An 18,914-nucleotide genomic window follows, 5' to 3' on the forward strand; every position below is an offset into this window, starting at 1 on the left:
GCTACAAACATTAAAAAAAAAAAAAAAAACTTTTAAAATTATCCTGATATAAAATGTTTTTTTTTTATTAATTCAATTTTTTAAATATATATAATTAATCTTTTCTCTGTCGATGCCGTGATCTTTTCATCTACTCATAGCTGTTAGATGAACACGACTCTCCACAATTGTATGATATTGTCCACTTTGAGCAAGAGCTCTCATTGCTTTGCCAAAATGTTTCATACTAATGGAGAGAGTATTATTTGATTATAAATTCATGACCATCACCTAAACTAGCTGATGTGGGACTTTCATCATCAACATTTGCTACTTAATTGTTCCTCGTGCATTCACTCGAAAGATTTTTATATCAATGGATCGACCAATAACCAATTATGAAAATAAAAAATTTGAGACTAGACCCATTTGAAGGGAATGACATTGTAGGAAATAAAAAACACCGGCAGCCATTATCAGCTAGTATACCAACAAACTTAATTAGAGAAATCAATGGAACTACATATTAGGAATCACAAACATCAATAATTATATGATATTGTCCACTTTTAGCAGACTCGGATTCCATTTGACAGGAATACACAGTCATTGGGTCTTCAAAGATCAACCAAAGGTCAATGGATGATGTGATGGGGGCTGTTCAGCCTCGTCAGTTGGGCATCTGGCGAGCTTCCAAGAGCTTAAATCCATGGCCTCCGAGGGGCTCCTAGCACCAGCATATTGGCACCAGAGACCAAAGACTGCGTCCAGTTCATGAACAAGCTCGCTCAACACCGTCAATGGCGAACTTCCCGGTCGTAGGTCCCCACGAATCGGTTTCGGCGCCGCCAAAATCTCAACTTTTCACAGACATAAAGGCTCGTGTTCTTAGCCAATTGGTCAAGAATCTACCTCCAATTCTAACCACTTTACGACATGTCGGCTGAACGGGATTGATGTGTCGGTAGATTTCATGATTCATGATAAACTCTCGGAACAAATAGGGAAATTCAGCAATTGGGTGATTATATAAAAATAAATAGACCATTTTAAAAGGCGGAATATATTCTAAACTTTTAAAATATTTCGACTAAAGCCCGTCTGGATTTTATTCGAAGCCTCCTCACTTTCGACGTCATAAGGCAAAGCCGTTGGCTATCAGGGTTTCGGCGGCGCCTTCGCTTTATTGATCACTGCCCTTCCTTGGTGCGCGCCCAGGCCTCTCTCCACCGCGATTTAGTGCTTTTCTTTGGCTGGAGACGCGTAAATAGGTCGAATGAGGTGAGTTTCTTGTGTATTTGCTTGTCTTTTCCATTCTCAATGATCATTTAGAGAAACCCCTTTTGGTCAGTGATCGCTCGGAGTAGGGTTTATTGGTCACTTTTTGGTTCTTCCCTTAGCTTGTAGGGTAAACAATTAGAAACATTAGCTTTTTCGTGTATAGTTTTAAGGGTATTTTACTTTGGTTTTGGAATCTTTAATAGTTGTATTTTTCTTCTTCATCAAGCAAAGTTGAGAGCTCGTTGGTTGGGGGTTTTTAGCCTCAAATCCTTTGATCAAGGTATGGGAAGTTGTTTACGCAGAGAAAGTATGTATTCTAGGTGTTGTCTACTCAGCCGGTTAGAGGGTTGTTCTAGCAAACCCTGTTGCTCGTTTTTACAGTTTTCTGGGAAATATCTGCGGGCTCTTATAGTTTTGGTGGTGGATAATCTCAAGCTTCTTTTTCATGTAAGGATCTTAATTTATGGCTTGGATTAGATATGAATCAGTTTATGTTCAAAGTCTTTGTATTCTGATTTCCTTCTCCCCAGATATGTATAAGTTGCTTGGGGATTTAGCTTCTTCTTCTTCTTTAATTACACTTTTTGGAGGATTGGGTGAGCAGCTTGAGAACCAGGGAGATTAGTAATGGCTAACAAAAATAAGGAGAATGAGTACAATTCCATTGATATCTATGATGGAGATGTAGCTAGGATAACGTAGCTGATTGCTTAAATTTGTGAGATGTGACGTTGGTTGGAGAGGGGAACGAAGCATTTTTTATAAGGGTATGGAAATCTCTCCCTAGTAGACGCGTTTTTAAGACCGTGAGGTTGGTGGTGATATGTAATGGGCCAAAGTGGACAATATTTGCTAGCGGTGGGCATGGGCTGTTACAAATGATATTAGAGTCGGATACTGAGCGGTGTGTTAGCGAGGACGCTGGGTCCTCAAGGGGGTGGATTGTGAGATCCTACATCGGTTGGAGAGGGGAACAAAGCATTCCTTATAAGGGTGTTGAAATCTCTCCCTAGTAGACGCGTTTTAAAACCATGAGGTTGAAGCCAAAGTGGTCAATATCTGCTAGCGGTGGGATTGGGCTGTACAAATGGTATTAGAGTCAAGCACTGGGTGGTGTGCCAGCGAGAACGCTGGGCCCCCAAGGGGGTGGATTGTGAGGGTCTCCAGACCAGGGTAGAGTCAAGCTAAAGATGGCTCTGGAGAGGGGAACAAAGCATTCCTTATAAGGGTGTGGAGATCTCTCCCTAGTAGACGCGTTTTAAAACCGTGAGGTTGACGGTGTATGTACAGGACAAGGCGGACAATATCTACTAGCGGTGAGATTGGGCCGTTACAAATAGTATTAGAGTCAAGCACTGGGCGGTGTGCTAGCGAGGACGCTGGGTCCCTAAGGGGGTGGATTGTGAGATCCCACATCGGTTGGAGAGGGGAACGAAGCATTCCTTATAAGGGTGTGAAACTTCTCCCTAGTAGACGTGTTTTAAAACTGTGAAGCTGACGGTGATACGTAACGGGCCAAAGTGGACAATATCTGTTAGCGGTGGGCTTGGGTTTGGGCTGTTACAAATGGTATCAGAGCAGACACGGGAAGGTGTGCTAACAAGGACGATGGGCCCTAAGGGGGTGGATTGTGAGATCCCACATCAGTTGGAGAGGGAAACAAAACATTCTTTATAGGGTGTGAAAACCTCTTCCTAGCAGACGCGTTTTAAAACCGTGAGGCTGACAGCGATACGTAACCGGACAAAGCAAACAATATCTACTAGCGGTGGGCTTGGTCTTGGGCTGTTACAAAATTGTTTGATAATGATATTGTTTTCTATAAACTAAAGTATTTACTTTGAGGCTGCATTTTCAGTGGTTTTAGAATTCCTTTGAAGGAATTGATTGAACTATCCAGTTAACTAGAAGCATAGCTATAGAAACTCCTGTATAGAATGCAACTGATCACTTTATGAACTTAACATGGCTTGTACAGAGAAGAAGCTGTCGTGGACGCTGCACTGGACCTGCATTAGGTGATGCGATGGACGGGCTGTCTACTGGTCTGAGAGTCGAAGACCAAGAAGCTAAGAAACAATGCTTACCCGAAAATTTCGCGAGCTCTAGCATGTGTGAAATGGACAACAGTACAGTTTGGTCTCAAAGAAGCATGGCATCAGCTCAGTCGCATGATTCCCATAACAATGTTGGGAGCAGTACAGAGTTTGTAAATTCTGGTAAGTGTGCTTGTCTTGGATCTGGACTGTCTATTCCTTGAACTTTGGCTGTAATCTGTTTGTGGGTAAGGCTCTATTTTTGCTTGTTGTCTGGGTTTTGGTTGAGGATTGTTGGGAGGGAGTCCCATATTGGGCAGTTAAGAAGTTGATCGTGGGTTTATAAGTAAGGAATATATCTCCATTGGTACGAGGACTTTTGGGGAAACCATGAGAGCTTATGCTCAAAGTGGACAATATCATACCATTGTGGAGATTCGTGATTCCTAACATGGTATTAGAGTTATGCCCTTAACTTAGTCATGTCAATAGAATCCTCAAATGTCAAACAGAGAAGTCGTGAGCCTCGAAGATGTAATCAAAAGTGATTCAAGTGTCGAACAGGGGGTGTACTTTGTTCGAGCGCTCCAGAGAAGTCGAGCCTTGATTGAAGGGGGAGGTTGTTTGAGAGCTCCATAGGCCTCAGAGGAGGCTCTATGGTGTGAGGCCCTATGGCGTATTTTGTTCGAGAGGAGAATTGTTGGGAGAGGTGTCCCACATCGGCTAATTAAGGGGTATATCATGAGTTTATAAGTAAGGAATACGTCTCCATTGGTATGAGGCCTTTCGGGAAACCAAAGGGAAAGCCATGAGAGCTTATGCTCAAAGTGGACAATATCATACCATTGTGGAGATCCGTGGTTCCTAACATGGTATCAGAATCATGCCCTTAATGTAGTCATGTCAATAGAATCTTCAAATGTCGAACAAAGAAGTTTTGAGCCTCGAAGGTGTAGTCAAAAGTGACTCAATTGTCGAACAAAGTGTGTACTTTGTTCGAGGGCTCCATAAAAGGGGTTGAGCCCACGGCCACTATGATTCCGAATGCTGTGCCTCAACTGCTCTGTTGTTTCGGGTTCGGGTAGATATGAAGGCTTGAATGCTTTTGGGGCTTATTTTTATCTGATACAATCTTGGTTACTAAAAGTAAAACAAAATTCATCATCTGTTCCAATCCTAGTTTTCTGAGCTTAAGCTAACCCGAATAAGCATTAATGATTTCAGGACTACTTCTTTGGAACGAAACCCGGAAGCAATGGGTCGGAAATAAAACGTCCAAGAGCCAAAAGCAAGTTCGAGAACCCAAAATAAGGTAAATGATAAACGTTTAACATAACACGATGCACGAACACAGAACTTGCTGTCAACAAAAATTAAGTATGCGCTGACTTCTTAATCTTCTGCAGTTGGAACGCTACTTACGACAGCTTACTTACAACGAACAAGCCATTCCCGGAGGCCATACCTCTAGCTGTAAGTTATCAGCCGCCTTCACTTGTTACCTACTGTAGTTCGTTGTCGAACCCGAATATGACTGTTCTTTTGTATATGAAATGCCAGGAGATGATAGAGTTTCTTGTTGATGTCTGGGAGCAGGAGGGCCTGTATGACTGAGCCTGCTATTCAAGGGAGTCTCCTATTGCTTAAACTCATGCAGCTCGATTTTTTTCGCTGCCGACCCATATCGTCGATCATGAACAATCGCTCACTGCGTATACTATACGAATGTTAGTGTTTATGTTGAATTTGAGCTACTCGTTATGGATTCTTTTCAAGAATGGGATAGTCTTTTATGTCGAACTCCTGCTACAACTTTAAAGGAACAAAAACTTTATAGTTTTGACGTCTTGGCTGAACCGTTAGAAGTTCAAATATTGACTCAAATATTGACTCGTGATGCCAAAAATACACGAACATAACATCAAAACTGAAACGTCGGACCATCCGAATACATTAAAAAACCAGGCAAAAATGTTGGTCAGAAAAATTAGAGAATCAAAGGTCAGATATTGATAAAAGTAGAGAGGTCCAGATGGCAAAAGCGGATTGGATGGAAGAGTTTCCTTATTCAACGGTGAAATATGAGATAAGGAGCATTGAATGAGTGGGAGATGTGGGTGTGAAGAGACAGTGGAATGAAATGATTGGGGTTTGACAGCAAATGTGTGTTGGGGTTTTGGTGTCACAAAGAAAGTGGGTGTGGGCTCATGACATTGATGGGGGCATCCCTCATTTACCACCTAAAACCCCGACTCGACTCGATTCAACCCGACCCAACTCACCACTTCACCATACTTCATTCAATTCAACGCTCTTAATCATCTTATTATAACAAGTACATCACAAACCGCAACACTAATCCTATCGATGAAGTAAGTAATACCTCCTTATTCACGTCGACATCATAGAACGTGTTGACATGACGTCATAATAGCACTTTTTTCGACAATGAGACAGCAATTGTTTGACACTTGATCCAATATATCGAGTAAGTCAACTGTGTAAAAATTGTAATTCGAGGATAATTCGGACATATGAGTGAGTCTTGAGCCACGTTTTGAGAGAATGTTCTGGAAAACGTGGGCAAAGAACTCGTTTGTGAAAGTCAATTGCATTGAAAACATGTGGGTAATGGCGATTACAATACTTGATCGAGGGAGGTTCGGTGACTACTTGGTCCCCCATGTAGTAGTACATTTTAAGATGGTTCAGGTCTGACAAGCGTAGACATGATTTCGTCGAACAGTAGTATAAAATAAAATGAAATAAGAAAGTAGTAAACGTAAGAGCAACTAAAAGAGGTTTGACATGTCATGGATATACAACCTTTGACAACATGTCTTGGACAAGCATAACTACGACACACAACATCATACTGGTATGAATATATATCTTGTAGGTTAGCTCAACCCATTGACTAAATCGCTTCGACTAATTAGTTAGCCGAACGTGAAGATGAGTTAGGTCTTTATTGGTGTTATATTGTGGAGAGATCTTGAGAGGTTTGCCAACTCGACCAAACCCCTCTAGCAAATGGAGCAAGTGAGAAACAAATCTTATGCACAAACATCTCGGGATAGAGGCCGATCCCCTTTGGGGGGAGGCGGGTTCTCGTTCGTCTCCTTCCCCTTCAACATTTGACCTGAGACACTATCACGACATGTTGACTTAATCATTCGATGTTAATTGAGCTGGAAGCTTGGTGAAATTCACACGTGTGAACTGTCGTAACGCCAAGAAATTTCCAGTCGGGTACGAGCGAGTCATTTTTCTACATTCTTTATATAAAATAAAAAAAGCATGCTTATTATATAGTTTAATTTGGTTAATTAAATTTCGTATAAAGTTAGCCATCAAGGATGCTTACGTGGCAACAAGTTGCAAATTAATTAATTAATTAATTAGGGCTAATCAATATGTCTATTTATTCCTTTCAAAACGGTCAAATGAAAGAGATGGATATGCATGAACAATCCCATTTCGGAGTGATTTAAATGCTCTAATTAATAAAATTTAATATTTTAATTTTAAATTATAATTTGTCCAACTAATCACGCTCAAGTTAGTGACTTTAGTTAACTCAAAATTATCGTTAAATTATTTTTACTTAGTTCTCGGTTTTAACCAATGAAGATTATAATTTAGTTTCTACCACAATTACTAGTCCAATAGAGCTCTATCACAAATATATGACTACCCCTTCGAGACTCGTAACCTTTTTGTCTGACACTTGGGTCACAATGACTGTGAGATCCCACATCGGTTGGGGAGGATAACGAACCACAAGGGTGTGGAAACCTTCCTCTAGCAGACGTATTTAAAAACCTGAGAGGAAGCTTGAAAAACTCAACGAGGACAAAATCTGCTAGTGGTGAGCTTGGACCGTTACAAATGGTATCAGAGCCAGATACGGGACAGTGTGTCAACGAGGAGGCTGTCCCGCGAAGGGGGTAGACACGAGGATGCTAGGGCCCAAAGAGAGTAGATTTGGTAGGGGTCCCACATCGATTGGAGAAAGTAACAAGTGCCAGCGAGGGCGCTAGGCCCTGAAAGGGGGTGGATTGTGAGATCCCACATCGATCGGGGACGAGAACGAAACACCCTTTATAAAGGTAGCAGGCGCGTTTTAAAAACCTTAAGGGAAAGTTCAAAAAAGAGAATATCTGGTAACGGTGGGTTGGGCCGTTACAATGACTTTCGAGGATAAGAGGACAACCTTGATACCACTAATAAAAGACAACTAACCTCCACAGCTTGATATCCTTAGCTTTAACGTTACATATTTAATTTTGATTTGTTCTTTTGATTGTCACGTATGCTTCATCGGCTGTCAATCACGATAACTATAATGTCTATTTATAAAATTATTAAATTTAGGAGACAAAATTATAATTTTTAAAATTATAAGGACTAAATTCTAATTTTATTTTTAATTATTTTGTAAATAAAAAAAGAATCTCATTCTTATACTATTATAATATAATGTTATTGAATAATAAAGTAATTGCAAGTGNGAAAAAGAATCTCATTCTTATAATATTATAATATAATGTTATTGAATAATAAAGTAATTGCAAGTGGACGGTGGTGTTGGATTGGGTGCTTTTGAGGGAAAGAGAGGAGAAAGTGGAATAATAATAATAATAATAATAATAATAATAATAATAATTTTTATTTTTATTTTTGTTTATTTATTTATTTATTTATTTATTTATTTTTTATTTTTTTTTAAATGTGAAATCCCGAATACGATGAAGCCTTTAATTTCAGACCAATGAACAGAGAAAGAGAATCCATTGGTGGGTCAGTCAATGGTTTAAGAGAGGATTGGGTACCTCGGTCAAATATTAACCGTTTGACCTAATATATTAAAACTTCGATAACATCTTGAATCAGGTTTAAGATTTTATCGAGCAGTCTAAATTTATTGTTAGTAGACATTGTCCGGTTTGACTCGTTACGTATCTCTATCAGTGTCACAGTTTTAAAATCCGTTACGTATCTTATAAAAAATGTTTGGTTTCAGTCTCTAGCTAATGTGTGACCTTACACTTTTATTATATTTTTATTATTTGAAAATTCTAATAATCTCGTGCATCGTAAATGTACTACAAAAATTACCCATTGGATCGTTTTAGTGATTAGTAAATATATATATATAATAAAGATTAATAGAAAATAAATAAATAAATAAATAAAAACAATTTAATATTGTTTTGAATTGAAGTGTTTTTAGAACGTTTTTAATGGAAAAAAAAAGCCTCTTGAATATTTAAAAAAAGGTAAATATTATAAAATAATATAATTAGTCAAAACTTGGTATAAATAAAACGGTTCTTTTAAAGAGCACATTTTTGTTATTTCCCATGTCACTAGTGGACGTGCGATTTTCATCAACATCTCCCCTCGAATAAAGTACGTAAAGTAATTAAAAAACAAAAGGTAATGAAAGGTACGTAAATATTATAAAATAATATAATTAGTCAAATTTTGGTCAAAATAAAACGGCTCTTTTAAAGAGCACATTTTTGTTGTTTCCCATGTCACTAGTCAACGTGCAATTTTCATCAATACCTCCCCTCGAATAAAGTACGTCTCCCCTTAGTTGAGGATTCTATTGACATGGATAAGTTTAGGGCATGACTCTTATACCAAGTTAGATGAACACGACTCTCCACAATGGTATGATATTGTCCACTTTGGGCATAAGTGCTAGTGACTTTACTTTGGGCTTCCTCAAAAGGCCTCGTACCAATAGAGTTAATATTCCTCACTTATAAACCCATGATCATTCCCTAAATTAGCCGATGTGGGACTTTCATCATCCAACACCTCCCCTCGAACAAAGTATACCTCCTCTTAATCGAGGCTCGACTTCTTTTTCTTTTAAACAAAGCTAAAAGGTGAAAGATATTTTTAAGACATAATAAACATATTAAATATAAATTTAAAATTTTAGAAACTAAAAAATTCAATGTATTGAATGAAGTTATTAACGGTTAGATATAAACCTAAATTTAAGTGAGTAATAATTAGATACACAATGCAGGGTTAGGGTAACCTTGTGTCCAAACATGCTGTAATCCTATGAAGAATATGGAAGGAATAGGATAAGCGAGTATCCAAACAGGCAGAAAAAAGAAAACATAAAAACCAGCGTATGGTTTAATTGATTTGATTAGGTGGAAGAATATAAGCAAGGAGGGCCCACCATTTTGTGATCAGATACAATGCATGTGGGTTTTGTTAGCGTGTATCCGCATGTATTGAAACCCTTTTCTCAATTCTCAATAGTCAATAAGACTCGTTTTGATTCATTCGGTACCTTTCATTTTCCTCTTACCTTCTTCATCTTCTTCTTCTTCTTCCTTTTTTCCCTATCTTGATAGGGTTTCCATGTCCTCTTGCCTTTCGTCTGTCTCATGCATCAGCTCTTCCCACGTCAAAGCTTGGTGATCGCCGTCTTCACCTTTCTTCGCTCTCTTTTTTTTCCTCTCTTTGGAGGGTTTTTTGGTGGCGTGCTGCCGACAGTCGAGTTTTTCGGTTTCGTCAAGCCGTATCCATGGCTAAGATCTTTGGTTTTACTCGTAAGGTTTCTTTGACTCTGGATCGTTTATTTTTCTGTTTGATATCTTGATTTTGATTGGTTTTAGATGATAAGTTGTAGTTTCCCTATTTTTTTAGTGTTTTGTGCGAACTACGATCTTTAGCTGCTGTGATTTGTCAGATCGTTTATGTATGTCCTCTTGATATTGGTAGTTGATTGGATCTTAGGTTTGGAGGTGTTTGGTGATTTGGAGATTTAGGTCTTTAGGTTATGAATTTTGATGTTGCTCTGCGGTAACTTGTAGATTCTAGAGGTATACGGTCTTGGATCAACTGTTTCAAGACTTAACAGAGTCGAATCTCATGAACTTCGATGTTTGTGGAAAAGAGTCGTGGTTGTGAGCTCTATCCTAGAACGTTAGCTGTGTCTTTGATGATGATCTGATTGTAGATTTAGGAATGGTATCCTCTGTATGTTGCTGTAATTTCTAATATCAGTAAAAGACCAAGTGGTTTTATGAAGTAGAAGGATGGTAATTTGTTCTGTGTTCTAGTAGATCTTTATTGTTTTCTTTTTGGTGTTATTTATGTAATAATACTCAAATGATCATTGAGTATGAAATTTGTGGTGTGATTTGTTAAGGTTGTATAGTCTCTCAAGTTGCGAACGTGTTTGGATGTATCAGCTAATTTCTTTTTCCTCTTGTTCTTGCAGTCACAGAGAGTGAGGATTTTTTCTCTGGGGCACCGATCTATCAGAACCCCAAGGATACCAGTCTCTTTTTGTCCCTTGGTCGTCAGGTGGATGTTTATTATCCTCTTCGCAAGAGGTCCCGAGCTACTGAATCATTTGTGCCTAGTGGAGAAATACTCAAAAAGAAGAAGACATCTATTGAAATCCTTCCAGATGAGTGTCTCTTTGAGGTCTTCAGGCGCCTGCCTGATAGAGAAACGAGGAGCCTCTGTGCTTGCGTTTCTAAACGCTGGCTCATGCTTTTAAGCAACATTAGTGGAAATGAGTTTTACAGTGCTTCTGAAAATTTGAGGCCAGAGAATGTTGCGACTGTAAATGAGACAGATAACAAGGTTGAGAATGATGGACATCTATCACGAAACTTGGAAGGGGAGAAGGCAACAGATATAAGACTAGCTGCGATAGCAGTAGGAACTGCTAGTTGCGGTGGCTTGGGCAAGCTATCAATTCGTGGTGGCATTCATGGCTCAAAGGTTTCCAACATTGGCCTTAAGGCTGTTGCTCGTGGATGTCCTTCACTTAAAGCTATTTCTTTGTGGAATTTGTCTTCTATAGGAGATGAAGGTCTGATTGAAATTGCCAAGGGATGTCAATTCCTAGAGAAGCTTGATTTATGTCAATGTCCTGGAATTTCAAACAAGGCTTTGCTGGAACTTGCTAAAAACTGCCCTAATCTGACTGATATAACAATCGAGTCTTGTGCAAACATTGGCAATGAAGGCCTTCAAGCTCTTGGGCAATATTGTTCCAATTTGAAGTCTATTTCGATTAGAGACTGCCCACTTATCGGGGATCAAGGACTAGCAAGCTTGTTCTTATCTACCGCTGATACCTTAAACAAGGTGAAGCTTCAGGGTCTAAATGTCACCGATATGTCTCTTGCTGTCATTGGACATTATGGAAGGGCAGTTACGGACCTTATGCTCACTGGCCTCACAAATGTTACTGAGAAGGGATTTTGGGTCATGGGCAATGGTCATGGTTTGCAAAAGTTGAAATCATTTACACTTGCATCTTGCCATGGTGTGACTGACGTAGGGCTACAATCCATTGCAAAGGGATGCCCAAACTTGAAAAAATTCTGCTTGCGCAAGTGTTCGTTTTTATCGGACAAGGGCATGGTCTCTTTCACTCAGGCTGCCTTATCCATCGAGAACTTACAATTAGAAGAGTGCCACAGGATTACCCAATTGGGTTTATTTGGTACCATCTTAAACTGTGGTGCAAAGCTAAAGGCGCTTTCTCTAGTAAACTGCTTAGGGATCAAGGATTTGAGCCTGAACTTGCCTTCTACGACCCCGTGCAAGTCGCTGCAGTCATTATCCATCTGCAACTGCCCTGGGTTTGGTAATGTAAGCTTAACTCTTTTGAGCAAGCTGTGTCCCCAGCTTCAGCACGTGAATTTATCTGGGCTCAGTGGTATTTCAGATTCTGGTCTATTGCCATTGCTTAAGAACTGTGAGGCAGGATTGGTGAATGTCAATTTGAGTGGCTGTGTGAATCTAACTGACAAAGTTATTTCATCCTTGACCAAGCTTCATGGTTGGACTCTTGAAGTGCTCAATGTTGATGGTTGTTCAAAGGTCACCGATTCGAGTTTGGTGGCAATTTCCGAGAACTGTCCACTGCTCAATGATCTCGACGTTTCCAAATGTGGCATCACTGATTTTGGGGTTGCAGCCCTTGCTCAAGCTAACCAGTTCAACCTGCAGATCCTTTCTGTGTTTGGGTGTTCTGCCTTAACTGACAAGAGCTTGTTTGCTCTTATGAAATTGGGTGACTCCCTTTTAGGCTTGAATCTTCGGAACTGCAACTCAATCAGCACCAGGAGTATCGAGCTGCTTTTAGCTCAGCTCCATCGTTGTGACATCCTTTACTGAGCAGGAGCATGACAACTCTATTCCAGATTTAGCAAAAAAGTCGTAACAAATGGAGAAATCGTCCATCTAAGAAGGTAGCTTAAAAATCGTAAAGGATTTATCAGTAGACTGTAGTTTTTGGGTCCATGGGTATGGGTCTTCGTCATCTAATCTCCTTGGTTCCATTTTCCAGGGAATATGGTCATTCTCTCTATTTTTTACAGATCTTCCATGAATGGGGTCTGTTTTTTTGTGTTTTGGCTCTCACATGAGATGTCTCCACTTTGATTGATGACCATCCTTCCCTGAGCTTTCCACTTTCTGGATCCAAGGTTATTAGCTTCTGTGTAATATGGGTAGTTCGTATCCTGGTTTTTTGTCCAGCTCGTGTCGTGCATACGACGCGGTTAGGATTATCTCAGGTGTGCTAATTCCCCAGCCATGTTTCGGTTCCTCGTCATGTCTGTTTATGTAATGTTTGGGTTTGTGTTTTCCACAAAGGGGTAGGTTTATGATCTCGCCTAGTCGAATCATCTTCCTGGTTGCTTCTAGCAGTTCCAATATTTGGTGCCTTTCCCTCTCACAGGGTCTCGGTAGTGGCAGCGGGTTATACAAGTCTGCCACCACAATCTTCTTGTCCGCAAGGGATTGTTTTTTTAGTTCATACCGAGGCCTTAGTTTTTCAGGTACCAAGTGTTTTTTAAGCCCTTTTGCAACCAAGTATGTAATGACTGGTAGATTGGCCGTTATCCTTTGTGATGCAACCTGTAAGTTTCATATCCAGTATTATTAATAAATAAGAACTTTCTTTGAGTATTATCTTCATGTGATCCGTGCAATGGAATGATATATTTGGCATTGGTTTTCATTTCTGTAAATTGTTAGCTCCAAAATTCAAGATCAAAATGAGTATGAACACATGGCGCAGTCCAGGATTGTAAAAAGTTTTTAACTGTGGTATCTCAAAGGCTGGAACTATCATGAACGTTCCAAGGTGGAGATTGTCATAAGTTTAGATTTCAGTTTTAGATTTCAGTTTAGGTTAGGTGGAGATTGTCAATAGCTTAGATTTGGAGATTGTCATAAGTTTAGATTTCAGTTTTAGATTTCAGTTTAGGTTAGGTGGAGATTGTCAATAGCTTAGATTTATTTGGTTATTTGAATTAAATTTAGTCCTACCATATTCAAAATTTAAAATTTAGAAAAGTTTTGGAAGTCACATTGTATTTGTTGGGTGAGCACTTGACACAATTCGTGCTTTCGAAGGCGCGGACTAGCGATTGTGCGGCACTCACTTTCCAGCGACAAGTGAGCTTAAGCCAATTTGTTCTTGCGTCGCCTACGGCCAAGCGACGGCCAAGCGACGTATGATCGAGCTTCTAGCCTCGATTTCAAAAGAAGGGTTTAGAAAACGAGAGAGAGAGATTTTAGAAAGAGAGATTTTGGGAAGAGACGTTATATAAGCAAACAAGAGAAAGATAACAACGGCTTAGCATATATAACCTTGGGTAGGGAGAAGGGTGAGTGACTGTGTAGTGTGATAGGGAGACATTCACTTGTAACACTTTGTTTGATTAGTGATTGGTTGCTACCCGTGGATGTAGGAGAACTTTTCTTTTTCTCTCCGAACCACGTAAATATCTTGGTGTCTCTATGTGTAATTCCGTTCATTGGTGTTGTGAGTACATTTGTTAAACTTCTCTCCGAACCACGTAAACATCTTAGTGTCTCTTTGTGTAATTCCATTCATTACTGTTGTGAGTACATTTGTTCTGCTTTCAGCGCACAACACTGCCTTGTAAGCACCATTACATTAATACACATGAAAATATTAAATCTTCAATCATTTGAAACTTCAATGAATTGCGGGAGATTATAATATTGTCTTCATGATAAGATATAAGATGCTTCAAGGCCAAAATTTGGGCCAACAAAAGATAAAGCTTCAGAGGGTTCTTGGATGTTGATGAGGGCATAAGGCACTTCAAGCTTTATCTTCATCGCAACTCTTGCTTTGTCTCGCAGTTACATCCCACCAGCAACGGATCAAGCAGATAACAAGTGTCTAAGTTATCGTCGAAGCCAATGCCATATCCAATTATATAAAGCAGTTAGACCTTGATTTCCAGTGTGTATAATTGTTGTATAGGTGTTTGCTATCTTTTCCACTTCGCACCAGAATTCACTAGCTTGATATAAGCATTCTGGAAATCTTCGAAGAACACATTCTGATTGTTGGCATACTCTTTGATCCATCTATGAGTTCAAAGTAAATTACTTCAGTTAATCAGCTAATTTTCTGTCTATCTCTTAAATCTTTAGGACTTTTCTACTTTAGTTCAACAAATTGAACCCATTCATGTAATTCTTACTCAATTACAGTGGTGCAGAGAAATTATGGTGAAACTAGTAAAGATTTGAATGAAAGAGAAGAACCTCAAGCATTCATCATCATCAGCAAGAGCACGATCAGAAGGCAGCCCTATCATACTGGACATACCACCTAAAATTAAAAAAGTAAAATAAGATCTGAGTGGAAATATGTATTACCAATTCAAGGAAATGGCAGGCATTATTGATCGATGGTAAAACTAACAACTAGTACTTAATTCATCCTATTTATTCTGGAACTGCTCTTGATCCTGAACTTGATTGAACTTATTTACCCCGTAAAGGGAGAGACCATTCATTAGCAGCTTTTCAAGACGAAAGAAGAATGAGACAGAACAGGAAGGAAAGAGGTAAACTCCTGAACCGGAGTTTCGGAACCCATTTTGAAGTAAAAGAAGAAAAAGTCGTCGACTGCTAATAAGAACCTAACAGAACTTTTCAAAATATGGGTTCTAAAACCACGGGTCTTATCTAGCAGTTCAGCATTAAATTTGATTTAAAGGCATACTAAATAATGAGGATTTGAGAAGGAATGAAGGCAGTGAGTCATGTAGCCAGTGGTTTGCAATTGAGGCTTGATTCAATTCAAACATCAGAAGTATGAACACATTGTTATGAGATTGATTACCCTTAGATGACCATGGCTTCTCCAAAAGGATTTTGAAATATGCATTATCAAAAACAACAGGGCTTCCAAAACCTTTGCCACCAATAGTATGGGCTCCCGATAGAGCAACTAGTTCTCGTGTTCTGCAAAGAAAAACAGCATCCATAAATTTCCTTCTTTAATCTTGCAGAAGTCACTGTAGAGGTAAATTCAATCTATTATGAATTATTTGGAATTTGCACTTTTAGGCCTGAGGTGAAGGATGTGACTGATAATGGGCAGATTTCTAGAGTGCCACCATCATTTTCAACTGTGAGATCCCACATCAGTTGGGGAAGAGAGGAGAAGACGAAGCATTTTTTATAAGAGTGAAAACCTCTCCCTCTCTAGCAGAGGCATTTTAAAAACCTTGAGAGGAAGCCCGAAAGAGAAAGCCCAGAGAGGACAATATCTGCTAGCGGTGGGCTTGGGCTTGGGCTTGGGCTTGGGCTGTTACATAACTGACCGTGGGAGGCAGTTGGTTTTCATAAATAACAAGATTGGACAACATATTTAAAAGGAATGTATCATACAATCAAATGCAGAGGCAGTATTTCCCATGACTAAATGCCCATTTTAATAATGGACTTGACTCATTCGCTGCCTTATGTAGCCGAAAAGGAATCCAGATAATAACTTTGAAACTATTATCAAGTCGCCACGGTAGGAAATAATTATATGAAAGAGAGCAACACAATTACTTAGAATGTATTAGCCAAGAAGAAAAGATGCAAATGAAAATAAATACCAAATAGAAAAACAGTTAGTTAGCAGATGCACTCACGCAAATCCTTTTTTGCTGAAGATTTGCTTCAGTCCAACAGCATCCAAGGATTCTTCAGGAAGTTTACCTTCAGGATCTGGCTTCCTATTTGGAAACAGAAAACACAGCTAAAATTGTCATGAACAAACCTCCTAACCAATTTTTACTTGTATGATGAAAAAAAGGCAATAATGATAGTAGGAGCGCAGGAAATTAGTTAGCTAGAATGGTCTACCGCACATGGGGATAAAACTTGGTTAGAAAGCAGGTTAGCATAAGGTAGAATTGGCAGGAAACAGGGTTAAAAGAGAAAGTGTGGACATAGTGAGGGAACCTTTTAGAATTAGACACCGAAACAATCAGTTGAATATTAAAGAGAGAGGTTCTCATTCGTCGAAACTCTCCCATGTGCATACAGCTCAATGAAAAAGCTAAAATGGTGAGAATATACCCATTACAATCCAGAGAACCAAACGAACCATTCTTGGGCATAAATAATGTTGGATATAGTTTATTCAATTGTTATACATACTAAACGACTATTTATAGTAAAAAGCTGTGTAAGACATATACGGTAGATATTGATATTTATATATAGTAAACTGAAACTATATATATACATTTAGACGATGTACTTTTCTCATTCTCTATATTCTATCGGTACATATCTGAAGTCATCACTGCAAAACCTTTAGCTAATATTCTTTCTTACATTTCTCTCTCCTGTTCTTTGTGATTTATCTAGAGAGTGTGTGGGCTGTTCTTTGTGATTTATCTAGAGAGTGTGTGGGTTGTTGTGTGATCCTAACAAATAAAGCCCATGGAAAAATAAAGCAAAGAGACAAAAGTAAACAAATTGCATCTCAAGGAAAATATTGATTAACGGCTTGGGTTAAAGTCTATGGCTCCTCATATAACAAGGAAAACAGCCAGCTTCGTCTTACCCCAAGTCTAATCTACCCAACTCAACAGCAATAATTGGACCTCCACATATTGAAACTGCTTCAGCGCCAGCCACTGCTATTAAGTCTGCCCAAGATACTATTCAAAACCCAATTTGCTAACAAGTTAGCCTCGTTACTGGTCAGTAACTTTTATCTCCCTTCAAATAGTAATGGAAAGATAGAGAGCAGATATACCTGGTCTTATTAAATCCAGTTTACTCTTTGCTTCTTCAAGAATCTAGAGAACAACACGACCACCGGTAAGCTCGCTAGGAAAGAGACTCATAAAACACCAGGGCCCAACAAAAAGAAAAAATCACCTTAACTGACTTCTTGAGACCTTTGTTTTCAGGTCTATTAAGTTCGTGAATGATAGACCCATTCATACCACCTACATAAGAATGATATGGCTTGCTAAAATGATGATCATATTGAAAACTTTAAAACAACAAACATATCAACAGAAGGGGACATCATAGCCTGTGTAACCTCATAAAATTCAAGTTTGATTCAAACAAAAGATCACAGTTCACCACATATCCAATGTTGTCTCAGAATTAAAAATCTGTCTATGAATTCGGATAATGAAAGGAGCCAATGAAATTAACCTGAATTATCGTTCATTTCAAAGGTTCCAGCATCGTGAAACACCAGACGAAGCAGACCAGGAGCCCGGACTTTGGTTACTACCTTTCTTACTTCTTCTCTTATCCGTTCATCTTCACTTCTATCCAATCTTCTGCCCAGAAAGAAAATAAACAGAATTGGGTTCATAATCCATCTTCTAAGACCTAAAGATAAATGGAATATATAGTGTTGATTGATGAAGGTAGATGATTCAGATCCTTCATGAATTCTCGTTAATATTAGAGTCAATAATAATACAGAAAGCTATATACTCAATACTTCAAATTAATCGTAAGCAATAGCTCCATCCTCCATCTTACTCTGCCGCCTCAGCTCTAAAGCCTTCCACGGATTCATGCAAAATAAGAAGAAATGGCAGCGCGGCAGAAAAGACAAATTCCCTCTTCTTCAGAAAGCAGAAATCGGTCTGAACTGTCATTCAAACAGCATATTTAGGGTTCAAATTAAAGATATAAAGATAACAACAACTAGTTCTGCGAGTAGTAAGATTCAGTTGCCATTGCACGATGCACAATACAGGTCTCGATTTCAGCCAAAAACCAATTCGTTCAGACGATTGAAAATACACACAGGATCGATAACATAAGTCAAATTCAAGTTCCGAAGATTGAACTGAAAACACTGCATCTCAAAGGCTTCTCAAATAAGAAGAAGAAAGTAGATATGTGGTGTTATACCAGAAGCATCGGCATGAGCGGGGGGAGAACAATTGATGGCAGTTTTAGAGCGAAATGGTACCGTCGAAGGTGACGATAGCGCGGGAACTTTTGGCTTGAGATAGTGTCTGAGAGATGACGAGGAGACGGCGGCGGCGGCGGCGTTGCACGGCGGCAGGTAGGAGAAGGTGGAAGTCATCTCACGAGTGGGTGAAATGGACCGGTTACCGTAGATTTAAGTTCGACCCATTTCTATAGTTCCACTGGTCCACTAGTAGCCGATACCGAATCGTCCAAAATTGGCGGTAGATAATAGATTATGACTCCAAAAAAACCAATTAGAATAATGACCTAAAATTACTAATCATATCATAGGTGAAATTAGACTACGAGTCACGTCACCAAACTACG

General features: G+C 39.1%; 3 protein-coding genes across 7 annotated transcripts; 2 read left to right on the forward strand and 1 right to left on the reverse strand.

The window, feature by feature from the left end:
- The first annotated feature begins 1,057 nt into the window (after positions 1–1,057).
- On the forward strand, positions 1,058–5,139 carry LOC111798846. Of its 2 annotated transcripts, none has more exons than XM_023682194.1 (6): positions 1,058–1,260; positions 1,487–1,707; positions 3,239–3,479; positions 4,521–4,608; positions 4,703–4,769; positions 4,857–5,139. In XM_023682194.1, the coding sequence occupies exons 2-6, from the start codon at positions 1,543–1,545 to the stop codon at positions 4,908–4,910; spliced, it is 615 nt and encodes a 204-aa protein (XP_023537962.1). In that variant the 5' UTR covers positions 1,058–1,260; positions 1,487–1,542; the 3' UTR covers positions 4,911–5,139. The 2 variants fall into 2 exon arrangements, with proteins under 2 accessions (XP_023537962.1, XP_023537963.1); XM_023682195.1 differs by having other exon boundaries at positions 1,492–1,707.
- A 4,506-nt stretch (positions 5,140–9,645) lies between these two features.
- LOC111798844 (EIN3-binding F-box protein 1-like) lies at positions 9,646–13,280 on the forward strand. The gene is made up of 2 exons (XM_023682189.1): positions 9,646–9,883; positions 10,558–13,280. The coding sequence occupies exons 1-2, from the start codon at positions 9,859–9,861 to the stop codon at positions 12,474–12,476; spliced, it is 1,944 nt and encodes a 647-aa protein (XP_023537957.1). The 5' UTR covers positions 9,646–9,858; the 3' UTR covers positions 12,477–13,280.
- A 967-nt stretch (positions 13,281–14,247) lies between these two features.
- On the reverse strand, positions 14,248–18,759 carry LOC111799327 (putative L-ascorbate peroxidase 6). 4 transcript variants are annotated; one of them, XM_023682849.1, is made up of 10 exons: positions 18,586–18,759; positions 18,147–18,253; positions 17,808–17,938; positions 17,520–17,590; positions 17,395–17,437; positions 17,200–17,296; positions 16,277–16,360; positions 15,475–15,596; positions 14,892–14,958; positions 14,248–14,711 (listed from the first exon to the last, which is right to left on the reverse strand). In XM_023682849.1, the coding sequence occupies exons 1-10, from the start codon at positions 18,700–18,702 to the stop codon at positions 14,612–14,614; spliced, it is 939 nt and encodes a 312-aa protein (XP_023538617.1). In that variant the 5' UTR covers positions 18,703–18,759; the 3' UTR covers positions 14,248–14,611. The 4 variants fall into 4 exon arrangements, with proteins under 4 accessions (XP_023538617.1, XP_023538616.1, XP_023538615.1 ...); XM_023682848.1 differs by having other exon boundaries at positions 17,808–17,935; positions 18,147–18,258; positions 18,525–18,757; XM_023682847.1 differs by having other exon boundaries at positions 18,147–18,258; positions 18,525–18,757.
- Between the last annotated feature and the right edge of the window lie 155 nt (positions 18,760–18,914).

The sequence above is a fragment of the Cucurbita pepo genome, chromosome LG07 (assembly GCF_002806865.2).
Source record: "Cucurbita pepo subsp. pepo cultivar mu-cu-16 chromosome LG07, ASM280686v2, whole genome shotgun sequence".
NCBI lineage: Eukaryota > Viridiplantae > Streptophyta > Magnoliopsida > Cucurbitales > Cucurbitaceae > Cucurbita > Cucurbita pepo.

Excerpts from the sequence above, each read along its gene's own strand:
- LOC111798846 (XM_023682194.1), top strand. The coding sequence starts at position 1,543 with ATGGGAAGTTGTTTACGCAGAGAAAGTATGTATTCTAGGTGTTGTCTA. Across the intron at positions 4,609-4,702 it reads GTTCGAGAACCCAAAATAAG|TTGGAACGCTACTTACGACA; the intron begins GTAAATGATAAA and ends AATCTTCTGCAG. Across the intron at positions 4,770-4,856 it reads CGGAGGCCATACCTCTAGCT|GAGATGATAGAGTTTCTTGT; the intron begins GTAAGTTATCAG and ends ATGAAATGCCAG.
- LOC111798844 (XM_023682189.1), top strand. The coding sequence starts at position 9,859 with ATGGCTAAGATCTTTGGTTTTACTC. Across the intron at positions 9,884-10,557 it reads TAAGATCTTTGGTTTTACTC|TCACAGAGAGTGAGGATTTT; the intron begins GTAAGGTTTCTT and ends TTGTTCTTGCAG.
- LOC111799327 (XM_023682847.1), bottom strand. The coding sequence starts at position 18,702 with ATGACTTCCACCTTCTCCTACCTGCCGCCGTGCAACGCCGCCGCCGCC. Across the intron at positions 16,361-17,199 it reads TTGGGTAGATTAGACTTGGG|GAAGCCAGATCCTGAAGGTA; the intron begins GTAAGACGAAGC and ends GTTTCCAAATAG. Across the intron at positions 14,712-14,891 it reads GATGATGATGAATGCTTGAG|ATGGATCAAAGAGTATGCCA; the intron begins GTTCTTCTCTTT and ends TTGAACTCATAG.